At 52.0% G+C, this 18,773-nt stretch overlaps 1 protein-coding gene across 1 annotated transcript; it reads right to left on the bottom strand.

The window, feature by feature from the left end:
* Positions 1–4,902: 4,902 nt before the first annotated feature.
* On the bottom strand, positions 4,903–18,719 carry ZBTB24 (zinc finger and BTB domain containing 24). The gene is given in 8 exon segments (XM_037012260.2): positions 4,903–6,914; positions 6,917–7,479; positions 8,209–8,290; positions 13,378–13,461; positions 14,105–14,188; positions 14,689–14,856; positions 17,046–18,028; positions 18,352–18,719. Coding segments are annotated over 7 exon segments (2,115 nt in total). The 5' UTR covers positions 18,001–18,028; positions 18,352–18,719; the 3' UTR covers positions 4,903–6,735.
* Positions 18,720–18,773: the final 54 nt, after the last annotated feature.

The following is an 18,773-nucleotide window of genomic DNA, read 5'->3' as shown; positions in this document are numbered from 1 at the left end:
TCAGGAAGCCGCGTCGGCCTCCCAGTGGGCCCATGCTAGCTCCTGAGAGGGACCCACATCGGCGAGAAATGGATTTGCCAGGTACCTGACACACCCGTATTTAAACACACTATGCAAAGTTCTAATGTCCACTATAAACAGGTGGCCAGGCTTTAGAATCACCCCACTTCCCTTTTGCTAACAGATGGCAAACAAGCCGCTGCTCCTACTTCCTGCATCTGCGAAGGCCCCACGCGGTTTGGGCCTTTCCTCAGGGCTTGTGGTGGCCGCAAGTTGTGGCCAGGCAGGGGGTGTGTGGACCTCTGAATGGCAAATGGTAAAATTTGTCTTTAAAAAAGATCACAGAACTATGACAACTTCATCAATGCTAAAAAAAAACTGCTGACTTGGAATTTCACTTTATGCTAATTGAAAGACACCGGCTGGTGTATAATTCAATGGGGGACACATTGGTCTGCGTACAGAAGGCCTGGCAGGTTCCCACTTTGCTTCACGCTTGTTTGCTGTGACCCTGGAAAAGCCATCAGCCACCGTGCTTTGGTCTTATTACTTTCAACTGGAGGGAGTTTGATTATTCAACCTCTCCTGCCCATTTCAATTCTAAAAACCCTACTATTCAGTGTTGGTGAATCTAAGAAAAGTGCAGGCTTGAAGACCCAAACCAAGCTCTATTCATCAGGTTTCTCCAAAGGAAAAAAGAAAAAAAGGCCTCTCTCAAAGATAAAAGAATAAATTCACGGTTGATCTACCAGCATTTCTCTTCTTAATTAGAATCTTAATTTGTGTCATGATCCATATAATTAATGTGTGTATACAGAACTAAAAATACTGGCCCAATCACAGTGGTCAATTCGTATTGGATCTGATAAGTGGCTGATACGTGAGAAGTCATTTTAAAAGAATCCCATTCTAGGATTTCTGCAAGTGATCATGCTGGCAGGGGCCTAGGTGACAGACCTGAGCCAGGAAGACGGAACGCCTTTCCTCCCATCCACACCCCCTTCCCTCCTCCTGCAGGGCCATCCCGCTCTCCCCACCTCACCTCCCAACTCTCCTGAGCCCAGAGGCGGAAACTAGGTCCCTACCAGGGCGAGTGGTGTGGCTAAGCCGCCCGGGGAACATGGCCTTGCACCGGTAGGTCCACGGGTTCAAACACACCCATGAGCCTGGGCCAGGAGCTGTGCCTGCAGTGGAACCGGGCAGACACAGTCCCTGGTGTAAAAATAATTACGGAGTCCAAAGTGTAGGGTGCTGTGAAGAGATAGCATAGGGTGGCCTCACTGAGGTCGAAGTGTCAGGGAGGGCCTGCCTGAGGACGTGACACTTACACTGCATTCTGATAGATGAGCAAACATGAGCCAGAGAATAGGGCACAGACCTTTCAAACCCGAGAGAAACAGGTGCGTTTGGGGAGTAGTGAGGAAGTCAGCGTGGCTGAAAGTGGGCGTGGGGAAGGGACCCAAGGGGAAGCTGGACTTGGAGTTTTATTCTGAGTGTGGTGGGAAATGTAGGAGGATTTTGAGCAGACAGGATATATGCCTTAATTAACACAATATCCATTCATTTAGCAAGGCACACAGCTTGATGTGAAGGGAACAGCGCTGAGCCGAACAGGTCACCACTTCCAGTGGGAAAAGGGTTGTGGGGAGCAGTGGAAAGCGTCCGTCAGGCCTCGGCAGGCACCCGGGCGAGGGAACATGGTGGTGCAGGCCTTGCCAGCGGGGATGGGGGCAGTGGATGGACTCAAAGCACAGGTCGAGGTGAAAGTGACATAACTGGTGACAGACTGGGCGTGGGCGTGTCAGACAACCCCCAGCTCCAGGTAAGAGCCAGTGAAGCACAGATTTGGGCCCCTCATGCCTTCCTACTCCTCCCTGCAACCGTACCCCTCCACCGGCTGCTTTTGTTACTCAAGTCAAAGGATGACGACTTCGTAGGCCCCAAGACAATACAAGGGACACAGGTTAAACATACAAACAGGTTTTTAAGATCAGCTTAAGTACTTTCCCGTATTTTTGTTATGAGAGCATTTTTCTTTAAACACTAGGATCATAGGAAACAGTTGTCCAGAAGCCACTTCGTCACACTGGAATCACCTATGAGAGGTGGGCTTCAGAAAGGTAGGCAGTTTTGTTTTTAACTCTAATTAGGTTCTGTTTCACTTTTCATCTGATAAGGGTAAAAGTAATGTGAATGAACTAAAACCAAGAGCCAAACTATTTATCTGGAAAATCTTCAAATCCATATTTAAAATATTTAATGTTATGAATGTTAAGAATTACAAGTACGTAATAAATCCACACTCTAAAACCAAGGATGTTCCCTGACCTTCCCCTGCTCAATTTTCCCCTTTCCATATGTCATGTAAAGATAGAGAACTCTTCTTAGAGCTCTAACAACAAAAGCAAAGATCTGTTGCTATTATTACCTAAACGTGTTCAGGTTCCTACATCTTGTGATTGTGCTTTAGTTTAAAAGCTCTCCTACTGGACAGATTCTCAGACACTGAAACATGACCAGAGGTTACCCTGGGGGAGGGGTGGGGGTGGGGAGGAGAACGAAAGGGCACAATAATTTGAAATCACAGTATTAAGTTGATTCTGGGGACTGTTGAACCATAGTGAGGTACATTTGAAACTAACATAAGATTGCACATTAACGGTACTTTTAGAAAAAAGCTCTCCTGTGTTGTTTCAAGTGATAATAATGATGTATTATTATGTGTGACATATTATAAGTATGTATCTCCACACAACAAAAGTGTTTGTTGCTCATTTTGTGTGACAAGTTTGAAAGCAAGATAACCCATCAGTGGTTTCCGGCTCCTCTTAGAGGTCGTTTCCTCATACATGCTGTTCATAAAAGGCAGGCAAGGGCTTTTATAGGGGTCATTCCTGCACACCAAATGCTTCCAAAAGCAAGACAAAGACTTTTCTTTCAGTTCTTAAGAATTTAGGCTTTGTTTGGAAACTACGCAATACTCACAAATAAGGGTAGCCAAAATAAAACGAATCTGGCCTCAACACAAAATATCCTGTCAGAAGTTTGAAAAAGGGGCTTACAGAGGTTCATATTAGTAAAGGCATTTTCACTTTACCAGTAACTTTTATCCAATTGATAAATTCCCATCAAGTTTTAAATCAATATTAGTAAAGTACTAGTATGATCATTAATATGCAAGTCACTACGTTTCTGGAGGAGAAAGACTAACTTCTACTGTTATTATTTTATGTAAAAAGTTTACGGTTGTGTGCTAAAATTTCAGACCCTCAATTTTAGTCAGAAGTTTGTCCTCCATCAAGCAGATCATATCTAAAGAGAAATCCGGCTTAAAGCTTCGACAGGCTGATGGTAAGCAGCCTGGTGTGGCAACACGGTGGGAGAGGCAGCCCTGCCTCAGTTGTGTTTGGGCCTCAAATGTTCTCATCTGTAAAAGAGGCACAGTAATATTACTTACTTCATAGGAATGTCACGAAGAAAAACACTGCACTTCCCATGGGTTACGGGCTTATCTCAGACCCTGGCTGCTTCCCTCCTCGTCCCAGCAGCCAGGCGCTAGGGCTGAACTGTGTCCCCTCCCAAACTCCTGCTGACATCCTGACCCCCAGGATTGCAGAACGTGACCCCATCTGGAGACAGGACCTTTACAGAGGCGACTAAGTTAAAACCTGGTCATGACGGTGTCCTCACAAGGAGAGTAGGGCGCACAGGAAAACCACGTGAAGACACGGAGCGAAGGGCGGCCGAGCGGCCTCAGAAGCCAGTCCTACCAACACCTGGACTTGGTTACTTTAACTTCCTCGTGGTGAGAAACTTCTGCTGTTTAAGCCACTCAAGAAAACCAATTTGTTAGAGCAGCCCTAGCAGGCCAACGCGCCAGCCACGGTCAGAGACCGGGTCCCCCAGCTTCAGGCGCTGGGCAAATCCCAGGACACGCGGGGAGCCCAGAGGCACTGAGACGGACCCGCGGCTCCTGGCTCCACTCCCGGCCGGGCCGGAATAAAGACTCCATGTGGCAAGTACTACTCTTCCAACTTGTGAAAACCGAGACGTCAGCACTTGTAATGAGAATCTCGTGCTGATGTAACGGGCTGCTCAGGACACAGACAACGTAGGAACCAACTGCAGGAAGCGCAGAGAGGAAGCGCAGAGTACAGGGGCAGGCGCACTGACAAAGGACACACCGTGGCGGCCAGCCCTCCCCCGAGAGCCAGCGCTCGCCCTGCAGAGCGACAGAGCACGCACAGCGGCCTGGAGGCATCGCATTCTATTTCCCAAGAATGATGCTTTGTGTTTCTGCACTTGTTAAAGCAATTTGAAAAACTGTGCAAGTTTAGTACAAAATGAGTCGTGAAACACTGAGCCAGCAATTTCTCAAAGACACAGCAGAAGTATTTGTATGTCATGACATTTCCTTCGGGTGCACAATCACTGACCTTTAAAACCCGTGATTTCATTCAAAGAGGTGGAACGTGTATTTGGGACACAGAAGAGAGGCGAGATTTATAAGACTATCATTTTCTTGTTTCCCTTTGACAGCAAATAACCCAGAACTCTTCTGGAAGGTATTTTTATGGCTGAGACTGGCTCTCAAGCCAGAAGCAGGTAGGCCCATGCTGCGCAACACAGGATCCCACGTATGGCTACTGAGCACATGCAATGTGGCTAGTGCAACCGAGGAACTGGGTTTTTATTCTAATTAATTTTAATATGAATTTTTAAATTGGTCATTTCAGTTACTGAAACAAAATTAAGTATATCTGCAACTACTTGAATATGGTGAATCTAGGTTTTCAACTGTAAATTTTATGAACTCTAAATACAGATCAAGGATGTCCATGAATATTAGCATTCAAACTGAGGGTGCAGAACGTGTAAAAATACACACCAGATTGTGAATACTTGGTATGAGAAAAAGAATGTAAAACATCTTAATTTTTATTTTGCTTGCAAGTTGAAATAGTATTTGGCAAATGCTGTGTTAATAAACTCTTTTATTAAAATTAATTATACCTCTTTCTTTTTACATTGTTACTGTGGCTACCAGAAAATGTAAAATTACTTATGTGGCTCATTTTACATTTCTCTTCCATAGCAGAGGTAGGCTGTCATAAAGCCAGTTACACTTAACTTAGAGTTAAGTCACCCTATTTCCTGAAAAATTATCCAGCTATCCAGAGCCAGCAGTTAAAAACTTACTTTTATACTATGTATCTTCTGGAGGAAATGTGGGCCTGTAAGTTCTGAAAAGGTAGTAAACACTTTGCATTTTAAGACTAAGGTTACAATAAAGTTCGAATGACTAAATCAAGAACCTGAAACAACACCCCCGTCAAACTGCATTTGTAAAGCCTTTATCTTGGCCCTGCTGAGGCCTGACTGAACTTTTTCTCAGTTGACAGATAAGATGGGAAATCTTGTGAATTATATACAATAAAATATAACTTGGCAAATATGTAAAAAAAAAAAAATGCTTTCACTTCCTCTCAAACCTGAAGAATTCTCTATTACCTGAACCTCCATAAAAGTTACTTGGTTCTGGTAGAAAACAAAGACTCTAAAATATGAAAGTAACTGATGTGCCAATCCTGTCAATTTTGGGGTCAGCCACCTCTACATTCCACCAGTGTTAGAGTAATTTTTAAATACTAGTACTTACCTTCTTTTCTCAAATATCCTCTACCAGTTTGACAGAAAGCCAACTATTCAATAAAATATGCTGGAGTTGAAAACTTAACTCAAACATAGCATTATCTTTTGACCATTATTTAAAATTCATCCATCTGCAGACACATGCTGGCTACTAAGTCTCCGAGGCTCAAATTATTTTTGAGACTAGAAGGTATTTACTTTTGAAATTGCCTTGTCAAGTTTGTGGAATTTAACCTACTTCCCAAAAAGTTTATAAGGTCCCATCTCCAGAAAGTTATTAGACACAACACACAGATCAAAGTTTTCAGAGATCACTTAGAATTCAATAGAGTATTTGACACTTTAAATTACACTGAATAAAATTTTATATTCCAAGATAATTGAGAAAGCCTCAACTACATCAGGAAGATCAAGTGTCGTTGCTGATGGAGATTCACAATTCATTCGTGGTGTCTTGAGCCAATTATGTACTTTAATCAGATATTTAAATTTTCAATGACCTGCTTTTAAAAAATATATGTAAATCCATGTTTCTCAGAAAAAAAGCTGAGTTCAGAATTTAAAAAATAATTCTATGCTTATGGTTTCTTGTCATATAAATTCTGAGTTAAAATAGTATGTAGTTCACATGTCTTTGAATCTACCTGCTACACGGCACTAGGACCCTCCTGTCCCTCACAAAGAGGAAATGCTGAGTGACTTCCTCCGTCTTAGGAGACTGAAGTTACTGACAACTCCCCAGACTCGCGCTGCTGAAGAGGCTGACAGCAGACTAACCTTTCTGCTCCACTCACCCAACATGATTTCCTTTGTTCTGAAATAAAAAATGTAACCGGAAAGGTCAGCAAGACCAAAGCCCATGCTGTGGGCATTTAATCCTTACCCAAAGTCCGCATCAGGGCCCCCAAGGAAGATTCACCCACGTCTCTCCTAAGAGATGCAGCGGGTGGGAAGGGAACCCATCCATCCACGCTGAGACGCTTCGTCCCAACACCGCAGGGGCAGGACGTGGACACACGCGTGTGGCCGGGAGGAGGCACTGTCGCGTCTCCAGGACAGTGAGCACGTTGCAGACGGCTGGCTTCACGTGGCCGTGGGACACGGCGTGCTCAGCTGGGCTCCTGGCCGAGGGGTGCAGGCTGGGGCCCCGGGTGGGGGGCTGGCGGGGCAGTGGGCGCCTGCGGCAGTGGCAGCTGCTGAACCGGGCCCGAGGCAGCAGCCAGCTGGAGCCCCTGCTCGTTCTTGATGGGCGAGAAGATGTCCAGGGTGTCCTCGGGGAGCGCGATCACGTGCACCGGCTCGGCCTGTGAGGGCCCCATCGGGCCCCCCATCGCACCGAGGCTCTGAATGTGCTCCGTTCGCTCCTGCTGAGCCGACAGGATCAGACCCCGCAGCTGCTCCGGCTGCGGCGTGAGCAGGGTGAGGCCGGCCGCGGGGGCCGCGGTCACGCCCGGGGAGCTCTCTGCGGCGACGATGCTGATTCCCTGGCTGGGACCAGGCACGAAACTGATGTCGTGGACGGAACCGGTCACGAGCAGCTGGATCTCCTGCTCCCCGGGCGCGGACAGCTGGTACGGCTGCAGCTGAAGAATGTTCCCGACCTCGTCAGTGCTGCTGCTGCCGGAAGCGCTGCCGGCGTCTGCCGCGTGCTGCTCTTTGCTGTGGACCTTCAGGTGGGCCTTCAGGTTGTCCAGGCGGGCGAACTGCAGGCTGCACTCGGGGCAGCAGAAGGGCTTCTTGCCCGTGTGCAGAATGCAGTGCCTCCTCTTGGCGCTGGAGTCGGAGAAGGATTTGCCGCATATACCGCAGGAGTACGGCTTCTCTCCCCTGCAAGAAGGGACACTTTACTGGAGAAACAGAAAGACCTAGGCATTGCTTCCAATTATTTAGGGAGAAGCGTTCAAGAAGAGAGGAAGGTGGACTCGATTCGGGTCCTAAGTCAGGGCTTTCCTACTAACTCAAGGGCTTGGAGCAAGTCACAGCCTCCCTGGGGTGAGCACCCAAGTAGGGGAGGTGCTGGCGGAGCTGGGCTGGACGCAATGGGACTTTGATCCCACAGTACGTGTTTCAGACAAGGAAGTACCTTTTTATCTATTACACGTAAAGTTCTTTTTTTTTGTTATTTTAGTTCTCACAGCCGCTTTTCAGACTCGAGTGGCCAAATAAGCGTTTACGATTTTCAATATGAAGTATCTGAGTAGTTCCTAATTATTTGTGTTAGAACTACTAAAGAAAATCTGGAAGTTGTGTGAACAAAAACGTTTATTCAGAAAACATTAAATTTGCTATTTATTTTTGACTGGAGAGGTAAGCTTTGGACCCCAAAGTCAAGTCAAAATTCAGGAAATGAAACCGATAAGGTACAAGCATGCTGGCCAGAATCATTTCTCCTGATTTTGCCTAAGTGAAGAATTTCTTTATTAACAAGGCAAAACAAAACAATAAAGTACACAGAACACTGTACCAGCACAACAACGCAGGGAACAGGGCTGTACAGGTAACAAGTCACTGTCCCGCCCAGCAGGGTGGGTGCCGACCCCATGTGAGAAACGTTACCGATGGATCCTGATGTGGGTCTGCAGAGAACTCTTGGCCGTGAAAGATTTGCCACAGATTTCACAAGTGAAGGGCTTCTCACCTACACGAGGGAAAGGTTAGAAATAAACACTCAACACAGAACAAAAAGCAGAAACACTCCTCAGTTTCACAATACAAAAAAAAGGCAATAAACACTCCTTGAACCTCCAACAAGCTGGATGACTCGACCTTACCGAGCACCTGGCCGCGTACCTGAGCAGCCGAGCAGGGGCCGAGAGGACACAGAGGGCCAGGTGTGGGCTGCCCCCTGCAGGCCGAGCGGGGAAGGAGGCCGCAAGGCAGCGGCTGCGAAGGGACACAGCACCCACCAGCGAGCCGCCACGTCGGAGACTCAGACCCGCTGCTAGGCGGGCAGCCCCACTGACCTTCGGAAGGACCCCTGAGCACCGGGCAGACTTAGCTGTTACCCACATTTCCATCCCCCTTCCACATGTGCCCAGAATCCGACCATGTCTCGCCACCCTAGTCTGGGCGACCACCTCCGCAGCAGCCCCCACTTCTGTCCCTGCGTCTCTGCCGCCCACACTCAGTGTGGCACCAGAGCAACCCCTTAGGCAGTCAGATCATTTCCTGCTTCTGCTGTAAGCACTCTAGGGGCCCCTGGCCCCATCCCGAGGTAAAAGCCAGAGCCCTGGGCCGCCCAGGAGTCACGGATCTGTCCATGCCTCCCACCCCACCCCACCCCACCCCAGAACCCCCTAACAGCACCAGGCACTCCCCCCTGCTCCCCGCCCAGCCTCTCAGCACTCTGGAGTCCCTGGACACAACCCCCAGCAAGCCCTGCTGAGCCTCTCGGTCGCCATGCCCTCTGCCTGGCATGTCTCCAGTACGGGTCGCTGCCACGTGGCCTCCACGTCTCGGCTCAGGTGGCACGTCACGTCACCAGCGAGGCGCCATCACCAGGAGAGCACTGTCCCCCTCCCGCCCCCAAACACTCCTAGTCCACTTCCCACATGCTATCCCCGCCTCATATGCTGTACACATGTCACTTATTACCCGTCTCCCCCATTCTTACGTAGGGTGGTCCACTCCCAGTACCCCCAGTGACTGGCACACTGTCCCCAGAGTCCCTGTCGAATGCACGTACTTCGCAGGATGGGAACTAGGGCCCACACAGGGGATGCGGCAGCTCCGGACCCCCCCCTCCCGAGTTCCCAGTGCCCCAGCAGTACGAACTCGGTGCTCATCCGCACCCCGCGCACCCAGGGCCAGGCTGCCAAGGCGACCCTGATGCCGGCACCAGAACTAGTTTTTAGAAAAGGAAATAAAGCAAAGTCCCCCTCAGCTCGGTACAGCGAGGGCTGAGTGCCATCTGCAGCGGGGGCCGCCAGGCAGTGCCCCCTTCACAGCACCCTCGGGAACATTCAGGCTGGACTACCCTGCAGCGCCGCCCAGACAGGGGCATGCCTGACAACCTGGGGGAGCCGCATCTTCGCATCAGCACCTCTCACCCCTGCAAAGGCCAAAAGCTGGCCTCGCCAGCAGCTTCCAGACCAGAGCCGGCACCCACTCCCATCTGGGCTTGCCCTCTCTCCAGGGTCACACGCGGAGCAGCTGCCCTGTTTGCACACCGCCGTGCAGTCCTGCGCAGGAAACATGCAGGACAACGCTGACTCTGTCACTGACGACTTTGTCACTAACAGGGTTTAAAACACTGCAGAACATCCTTTTGTTAGCAAATGCTTTAAATCACGGATTCTTTCCAGAAACATCCTCGGGCTAGAAGACAAGTTTTCCTAGCCGAGGTGTCTGGGGGAGGTCCTCCTACCCCTCCAGGTTCTGATTCGTGCTGGTCACAGCGCTCTGCGGCCCTCCACTGAGTGACCCGTCCCTTCTCCAGTTTACCCGGTTCTAAAGCACTGACATACCAGCAACGGCACAGAGCTGTGACACAGAGGCATGAAGCGCGTGACCCCCGCTCAGCAGGAACATGGGTCTGAGGAGAGACGACACACGCACAGTCCAGCAGCGCCGGGCCGTGTCTGACCTAGTGTCCGGTGAGCGGCAGGGACCCAGTGCGGGCGAGCGGGCAGCGCGGAGGGGCAGGCTCTCCCTGGGCAGACGCGGACAACGAGGGGTGAGGACGCACTGGGAGGTGGAGCTGAAGGGGAGCCCAGGCCACAGAGAGCTGGAACCTCGGGCAGGGGCCCCGTGCGGCCGGGCACACTTCAGCACAACAGTGACGTGAGGAAGCCCTGAACACTGCCCGTGTGGGTGGCGGGAGGCGGGCTGCAGGCAGAGCGCCAGGAACGGCCCACGCCCCAAGTGCTGAGGCTTGTCCGGGAGGCACAGGAGGCAGGCGGCGGGAGGAGGGAGGGGACAGCTGGGTGGCAGTGGCGGCAGAGGAGGATCAGGAATGGCGATTAAAGGACGGGGCAGAGCTCAAGTGCGACCCTTGGGGCGGCAGCAGGAATGCGTAAGCGACTCAAGGGCCTCCTTCCAGACCCTCTCCTCACTGGTCTGCCGCATCCTCCCCACCCCGCCCACCCCGCCCTCTGCTGAGTGTGAACCCCCACCCGGCCCCGCGGCTCCCACTCCCTGCAGTCCTGACTACTCAGGCCTGCTGGGTATCAGCGCCTGGTACGATTTCCCACCACCGTGGGCTGAAACCCGAACAGCCTTGTGGGTTACGGGGAGCACCATGGAAGCCCGCCAGGCCCAGCAGGCACACGACACCTCCAGCCTGCCTCCAGGTCGCGTTTTAGCGGCAATCCAGTGCTATACACGGTAATTCCTAGAACAGCTGCTTTTTCTTTAAAAACCACCCATGTTCACTCTAAAAAACTCAAGTAAAATAGAAGTCCAAGTAGTGAAAGCCACCCCAAATTCTCCTCCTGAGACGGCTAGTTAACATCATGATGAACGTTTTTACACACCTGTGTGCACATACGAGCAAACAACCTGACACCACGGGCCTGTCCAGTCACGCAGGTCCACGACGTCACATGATGCCACACCACCGTTTCCAAAGGGTATGCTGTGTTCCACTGCATGTCTGGGTCCAAAATTACCTGACTATCCCCTTGCTGGTAGACATTTAGGACATTTTTAGACTTGTGACATTACAAACAATTTTGTTTATGATGAAATCCTTATGCAAACATCTTTTCACAACTGGGCAGTTTACATTCTTATACACATTGCCAAAGTGCTTTCCAGAAAGTTCCCAAATTATATTCCCACCAGCAGAATAAAAAGATGGCCATTTCCTCACATATTTGTGAATCTAATGGGCAAAAAGAAATGCCTATTTCTTTTCTTTTGATGACCGATGCAGTTGACATCATGCTCTCCATCTACTGGCCTTTCCTATCCTGTCTCCTGCCCAGCTGGGGTGCCCACTTTCACATGTGGGATTTTAACACACTGTCACGTATGCAGTGACTATTTTTTTCCCAGACTAAAAGCCTCTCAATGCAGCTCTTCCTTCCACATTCTCGGTTGGAAGGCCTTTGCCTTTCCTCCCAAAAGGGCCTGCTCACTGCGCTTTCCAGAACCTTCCCTCTGGCCACCCCCCTGGGACTGACTGCCTGAGCTCTGCACGCACAGACCCGAACCTGCCTCCCATCTGTCCAACGCAGCCCCAAGCCCTTGCCTTCACCACCCGTCTCTCCCTTGCTGGCAACCTCACTGCTCTTCTCTGGGGCCCTTGGCTGCCTGCCTCTCGCGTCCTCAGGCTGCTCCTGTCTGGGAGCACCTCTTCCCACGTCCTATTCAGCCAGCGCTTTGGCTTCAAGGCCCAGGGCGCTCCTCTGAGTTGTCTTCCCCCATCTTTCCTGGGCCCACCTGTTCCCGCAGCCGTGGGCGCCCACCTACCCCGGGCCCACCTTCTCCCACAGCCCTGGGCGCCCACCTACCCCGGGCCCGCCTGCTCCTGCAGCCCTGGGCACCCACCTACCCCGGGCCCGCCTGCTCCTAGCCCTGGGCACCCACCTACCCCGGGCCCACCTTCTCCTGCAGCCCTGGCTTGGCCTCAGCCACAACTGCCTCCTGGGGTTTCTCATCATATCAGAAACTCTCCTGTCTCGGGGCTTTGCCCCGGCGGCTCCCTCAGCCCGAGGTGCTCCTCTCTGGACAGCCACAACCACTCACTCCCGTGGCAGCCGGACCTGCACCCAGGATGTCACCTCGCCAGAGAGGCCCTCCTGCACAAGCACCCCCCCCCCGCCCCCCACCGCCGCCAGGTAAGCTGCCAGGAGGGCGGCTCCCCTCCCACACGGTCCCCTCACCCTGGGATTGGCCCGCCCACCATGTCAGTCATTCGTGCTTTTCTCCTGTTGGGACACTGGCCCCTTGGAGGGAGGGGCTCTGCCCGTCTCACTGCCTATGGCGTCCTCAGGACCCAGGACAGGGCGCAGTCCCCCTACCTGCTGTGTAAATGTGTGTTAAATGGGTGAATCATGTTTCACAGAACCTCTTAATGATAACTTCTACAGGAAGATTGCATAGAGATCCAGGTTTATGAAACTCATGCCCTATGAGATATTTAAGAATGCAAATTACTTTAAGGGGAAAAACGTGCTTAAACCAATCTGCTCGACGATTTTAGTAGATAATTTAGCAGCAGCATCAAATAACCAACCCACACTAGTTAGTTTCTCTTAGAAAACCTAACAGTTTTGCTTTCAGGAAGGGCTCATCACCAAAAGGTCTAAAAGGCCCATGTTTGCTCCTTTCGGATCTCAAATGGAAGAACCCGACCTGCCCTGGGAGGCCCTGCCTCCTCCTCATGTAGAAGCCGGTTTCCTGGGGACGGGACGCCTCAGGTCTAAGCACTGGTCCCAGTGGCCAAGTGTAAACCCGCCGAGCCTATGCCACCTGCTTCACACGCTTCGTTCTCTAAAACGTCACCTTGACAATCTTTAGTGCTGATGTAAATTAACAGACTTGTACTATTTTGTGGTGTGCAACGAATTCTCACGTGCGACTAGTGCCCAGCAATGACCTCCGTTTTGCTGACCTACAGTCGTGACCTCTGCAGAATGGTGTTGACAGCATCCACCCCAAGCTTTTAATGCTCTACTGAGAAAGCTCCCCCCACCATCTGAGGAGGGGGCCCGGTGCACGTAACTCCCCTTACCCGCCTCCCAAGAACACGTGCCCAGGAGGGAGGCCGGGCGGCTTCACCTGTGTGGGTTCGCAGGTGCTTCCTCAGCTGTGACGCATCCATGAACTTGCGATGGCAGTGAGCGCACTCCGGCAGTGAGCGGCCTTGTTGCAACAATAAAAAGTGTCAGTGCCTATGTCCCTGCAACACCTCAGGGGTCTGTTAAAGCCCCTCCCTGGAAAATAACCACTTGAAATATGACACTTCAGCAAAGCAATGTTCTTTATTAACTTGGAAACAGTTAACATTCTCTTTCGCGTCTCAACCTCACTGCCTCCCAGGAGAGCCGGGACCCTTCCAATCTCCCTAAGAATTATCCCCACCTTCCCACGAAGCTCTGGTGTGACTGTGGCCAGGTTATCTCAGATGTCGCTCCCGACCCCCCTTCACTTCCTATCAGCTGGCAGGAGAGAAAGAAGGACAATGGGCAGTGCTGGGTGGGCGGAGGTGGGACTGACAGCTCTGGGGTGGTGACAGCTCTGTCAACTGGGGCCCTCTTGGTCAAGTGGCACTTTTGAAAGAGACCAATTCTGTGGGGTTTCTGGGTATGGCACCTAAACTGTAGCATAAATTAAATATAAATTACAAGGCAGTAGGGAATAACATAAGCACATCTAATTTAGCTTGCTTTTTAACTCTTTTCCCTAAAAACTAACTTATCTTCTACAACACGAACCTAATGTCTCAGAAATGGTTTCGCCTGCATCTCTTGCCCACCAACCCAGGCTTTCTCTCCCTTTATTTCACCTGTGTGAACTCGGTAATGGCTCTTTAGTTGTCTTTTCTGGCTGAAATATTTTCCGCACTGATCACAGGTGAAAGACTTCTGTCCTGCCAAATAAAAAAAAAAAAGACAACATACTAAGACATGCAAAAAACTATAAAGAATGAAAATGCACATTAATAAGGTAGATACTACACTGGGCCCAGGTCCACATTTTCTACGAATGACACAGCGACCTGCAACCCGAATACCTTTGGGGTCTACCACAGGACGTGGCTGTGCAAAGGCAGGCAAGGTAATAGGGAGTGGTGGAGACTGTGGAGGAAATGGAGAATTTGAGTTTCCCCCACAGGGGCCCAAACTAAAACAAATCTAAATTCTGGTGGCTACAAAACATGTTTGCATATTGAACTCCCGGCAGCCAGTTTCTAAGCCCCAGTTTAAGGCTCAGTGTGTGCATAACTCTATAAACTATGGTCCAATGGACCAGGTCCACTGTGTTTCAGTGACATCATGTGGGAAATGACACCAGGCCGAGAAAAGACCACTCAGGTGGCGGGAGCGCCCACCCTGGGAAGGGGTCCTCCCTGCGGTGCAAGCCGGCTACCTGAGTGCAGGCTCATGTGCTCCAGCAGCGAGTGCTTGGTGGTGAGCGCCTTGCTGCACACGGTGCAGGCGTACGGCCGCTCGCCTGTGTGCATCCTGGCGTGGACCTGCAGCGAGTGCTTCTGGGCAAAGCCCTTCCCACACTCATTACACTTGAAAGGTCGCTCCCCTGGAATGAGAGTCCCAGAAGCAAGGTGTAAGCCAGAATCTGCGCACTTCCATTTCCTCCCAAACTAAAATGACAAAAAAGGCCCGTGGTCAGGGCGAGCTGGAACAAATGACCTGGGTGCCAGCAGTGAGCAGCAATGACGCAACCTACGAGGAAGCCTCCGCATGGCTCAGGAACTGGCGGCACCGAAACCTTTGAAAATGGGGGCAGGGCCTTGAGAAGGAGGATGGCAGCAGTTGTTTCAAAGGCAGACAGACCCCCGACTGGATCCCCGCGGCCGAGGAACCCGGCGCCTCCCTGAGCCGAGATGGGGCTGCGCTGCAGAGGGCGAGGCAAAGATCTCTGGACTGGGGGAGGGGCGGCAGTCCAAGTTCCCATTCGGGATGATGAAGCCCCACCCGGCCCCTCCCCCTCCCTCCTCCTGCTCTAGACGCCAGCAGCCAGGCTGAGCGCCCCCTGGAATGTGAAGGGCCCAGGGGAGAAGGGGGAGGGCAACGCCAGGCAGCAGCAAGGAGCGGGGGTGGGGTGGGGGGGAGGCGGCTATGCTGCCCTCTGCGAGGCCGTTACCTAGTGGCCTCTCAACATCCAGAGCTGTCAGTAGCTTTTCGCAAACCGCTTGAACGTATGATTATGCATGAACTCCTAAAAATTACCACTGAAAGGCCATGAGCAGTTGAAACAGACACCAAAACAAACAAGAAGAAAAAGCAGCTTGCAGAGCACAGGGCAGCCCAAGGTGAAGGACACACTGAGGCCTAGGAGCGAACGCTGCTGTTAACATGCTCAGAGCTAAGATGCCACACGGCGAAACACAAAGAGGAGCCTAATAAAAAGGGGAATATAGAGAAAAAGAACTCCTAAAAGTAAAAAAAAATAAGAGTAGAAACAGAAAGCGTGTAAGAATTGAAAGTTAAGGTAGAAAAGTCTCAGAAAGTAGGGCAAAACGTGATGGAGAAGAGGAGAAAGGATGAAGTTTGAGGACCGTCCGGGAGGCGCAGCATCCAAACGGCGGGCATCCCGGAGAGAGAGCAGAGCGAGCCGGGGGAGAGTCACCTATGCGCACATCAGAATCACTCGGCAGTGAAAGAGAAATTTCCAGACCGAGTGGATCTACTGGTATCCACCCAAGTGGAAGAAAACAGACCACTAAATTGATTCACTGCAAAATTTCAGAATATTGGGGGCAAAAGGGCAGATCCTACGTGCTGTTTTCCTTACCTGAGCTCACAGAACTGTATGTCTTTAAACTATCCTGCGGCAGCGCAACAAATACTTCCCAGGTGTCTCTGTTTAAAGAACTAAGTTCAGAGTTCTCAACTGATACATTTAAAGAGCCCCAGACAATTAAATCAGAGGCTCTGGGGGTGGGGCCCAGGCACTGGTGCTTTTAGCAGCTCCCAAGGCAACTGTGAGGTGCAGCCAGGCTGGGGGCCGCAGGGCTACAGGCTGCTGGGTCAGATGACAACAGGCAGCAGGATGAGAGGAGACGGAGGCTCCCAAATAAGTTGAGGGCTTGTAGCCCCGCCCCAACCTGACACAGAGTGAGTTATGTGCGTAAGAGAGCTCAGAGGAGGGATTTCTGGGTTGGCCTGCACTGTCCAACAGGATGTCATTTAAATGATTTAAAATAAAAAGTTCAGTCCCTCAGCCACACTCACCACATGCCAAGCACACAGAAGCCCCATGGTAGCTGGTGGTCACCATACAGAACAGTGCAGATACAGAGCCACTTCACAAAGGGGTCTACTGGCCAGTGCTGGGCTGGAGGCACCCAACGGGAGAAGACATTTACAGCCACATGGCTGAGGGAGAAAGCTGTCCAGACAGACCTGGGCAAAAGCAGCCGTGGTCAAGATGAGGAATGTTCTAGAAATCAGAGGGCAGAGTAAATCTGGCTGGAGCCTGGTACCTAGACATCGGAGCCTCGAACCAACAACTCCAAGAGGACTTTTGGAATCAGGCGACCTGGTTCACATCCGGCTCTGTCACTAAATGGACGACCTGAGCAAGTTACTGAAGCTTTTGAGGACTCGGTCTCTTCATCCGTACAATGCAGGTACTGCTGCGTGTCTCGGGTGAGCTGTGAGGACCGAACTGGGCGCGGCAGCCGTGCGCTTCAACAACAAACGGAAGCTATCTCCATCACCACTCCAGAGCACGCCCCAGTAGGCCGCGCAAGGGTCACTTACCTGTGTGGCTCCTCTGGTGGACGGCTAAAAAGTGGCTGTACTTAAACACTTTGCCACAGTCTTTACAACAGGCCTCGGGGCCGCCAGGGCGCTTCCTCCTTCCACAGACCCTCTTGGCTGAACCCTGGTCATCTTCATCCCCAACAAGTTTGTAGTCTTTGAGCTTGATGGACCTCCGCAGCCTCCGCTTGCCGCACCGACTCTGGCCCTCCTGGCCCTCCTGGGTCTTAGGATCAGAGTTCTCGTCTTTTTCAGCCGGCATTTCCTCCGCTCTGCCTGGCTCACCGGCAGACACAGATTCTTCCACTTCTTTCCCTGGCAGCTGGTCATTCAGCAGGCCACTGTCTCCCTCCTGGGCCACAAAGTTTTGTCTATTCTGAACTGAATTGTTCACTCTCAGCTGCATGTCCTCCTCGGCGGCCAATTCCGATCTCCCCTCCTGCAAACTCCTGACTTTCCGAGGTCTTCCCCGTTTCCGCTTTGGGGGATCATTTGTCCTATTAGAAATAACAACCACTGGGGCACCCGCCGTGTTCAAAGTTGTCGGCTTTGGGGAACAATGATTATTCTCAAAGTCCGCGTAAGCCTTTACCAGGTCGTGGATTTTCAGGAACTGAGCGGTAGCCAGGATTTGTTCTGTACTTTTCTCACTGGCCTGGAGACAACCCGTGTAGATAAATTCCAGCAGGACACCAAACGTGTCGGCCACCATGCCTTCCAGCATATAAATGGACTGACCGATCTCCGCCTCCTCGGCAAACATCACTGAGAAGTATTCACTACTGGCAGCAAGCAAGGCTTTGTGGGCCCGGAAATGCACGTTCTCCACGATTAAAGTAATGTCACAGAGGAAGCCTTTCCTCCTCTGATCCTCAAACCTGGCCAGCACAACCTCACTGTGAGCGTCTGAGTGCAGCACAAGCCGCCCGGAGGCCTCGGCTGGGGTTTCTGCCATTTTCCTTAGAAGCCAGGAAGCATTGCGCCTGAAATAAGAAAACACGGTTTGAGGAGGAAGCATCGTCTATCAAGATCAACCGCGGACCCAAGGCGCCTAACTAGTCACGTCATTAACTGAATTTTACCATTTACCACTTTAAAAAGTCGGGTTCTCACTCCTGCTGGGTGAATTTCCAACATCCACGTTACCGCTCAGGGTGTGCGTTCTCTGTAAAATTAAGGAACTGGGACGGAGCGGCTCGAAAGCCTTTCTGAGCACTAACTTTCCATAGCGGGCTGGGTGGCAGGACCGTCACTTCATACATCACTAGCCATTCTGTCTGGAAGCGTGGAGGGGGCAGAAACGTACACGTGGAGGAGGGAACGCCGGGGCGGCTGCAATGAGGCGGCAACGCAGGGCGCACGGGCCTGCCGGGAGGGCGGCACGGGGTGCTCTGGCGGCCGCCGGGCGCTGCGCGGGACCCGCGGGGCTGGGAGCGGGCGCGGGAGACGCCCCTTCGGGCCTCCGGGCCGGACCGGGAGCCGGCAGGCTGGGGAGGGGTGGGCAGGGCCGCGGGGCCCGCAACCAGGGACGGCGGGCCCGGGAGAGCCCGGATCGTCGCCACCCACCCGGCGGCCCGCCCCGACCCTCAGCTCCGCTCCCGCCGCAGGGCCCTCTCCACCCCCGCCTCCGCCTCCGCCTCCGCCTCTGCGCCGCCACCGCCGCCGCAACCCGGAAGCGCCGCCCCGGTAGCCTGCGCGCCGCCGCAGGACCACGTGGCCCAAGTACGC

This window comes from Manis javanica, chromosome 13 (assembly GCF_040802235.1).
Source record: "Manis javanica isolate MJ-LG chromosome 13, MJ_LKY, whole genome shotgun sequence".
Taxonomy (NCBI): domain Eukaryota; kingdom Metazoa; phylum Chordata; class Mammalia; order Pholidota; family Manidae; genus Manis; species Manis javanica.
Note: the sequence above shows the minus strand (reverse complement) of the source record. Positions and strands in the feature narration are given on the sequence as shown.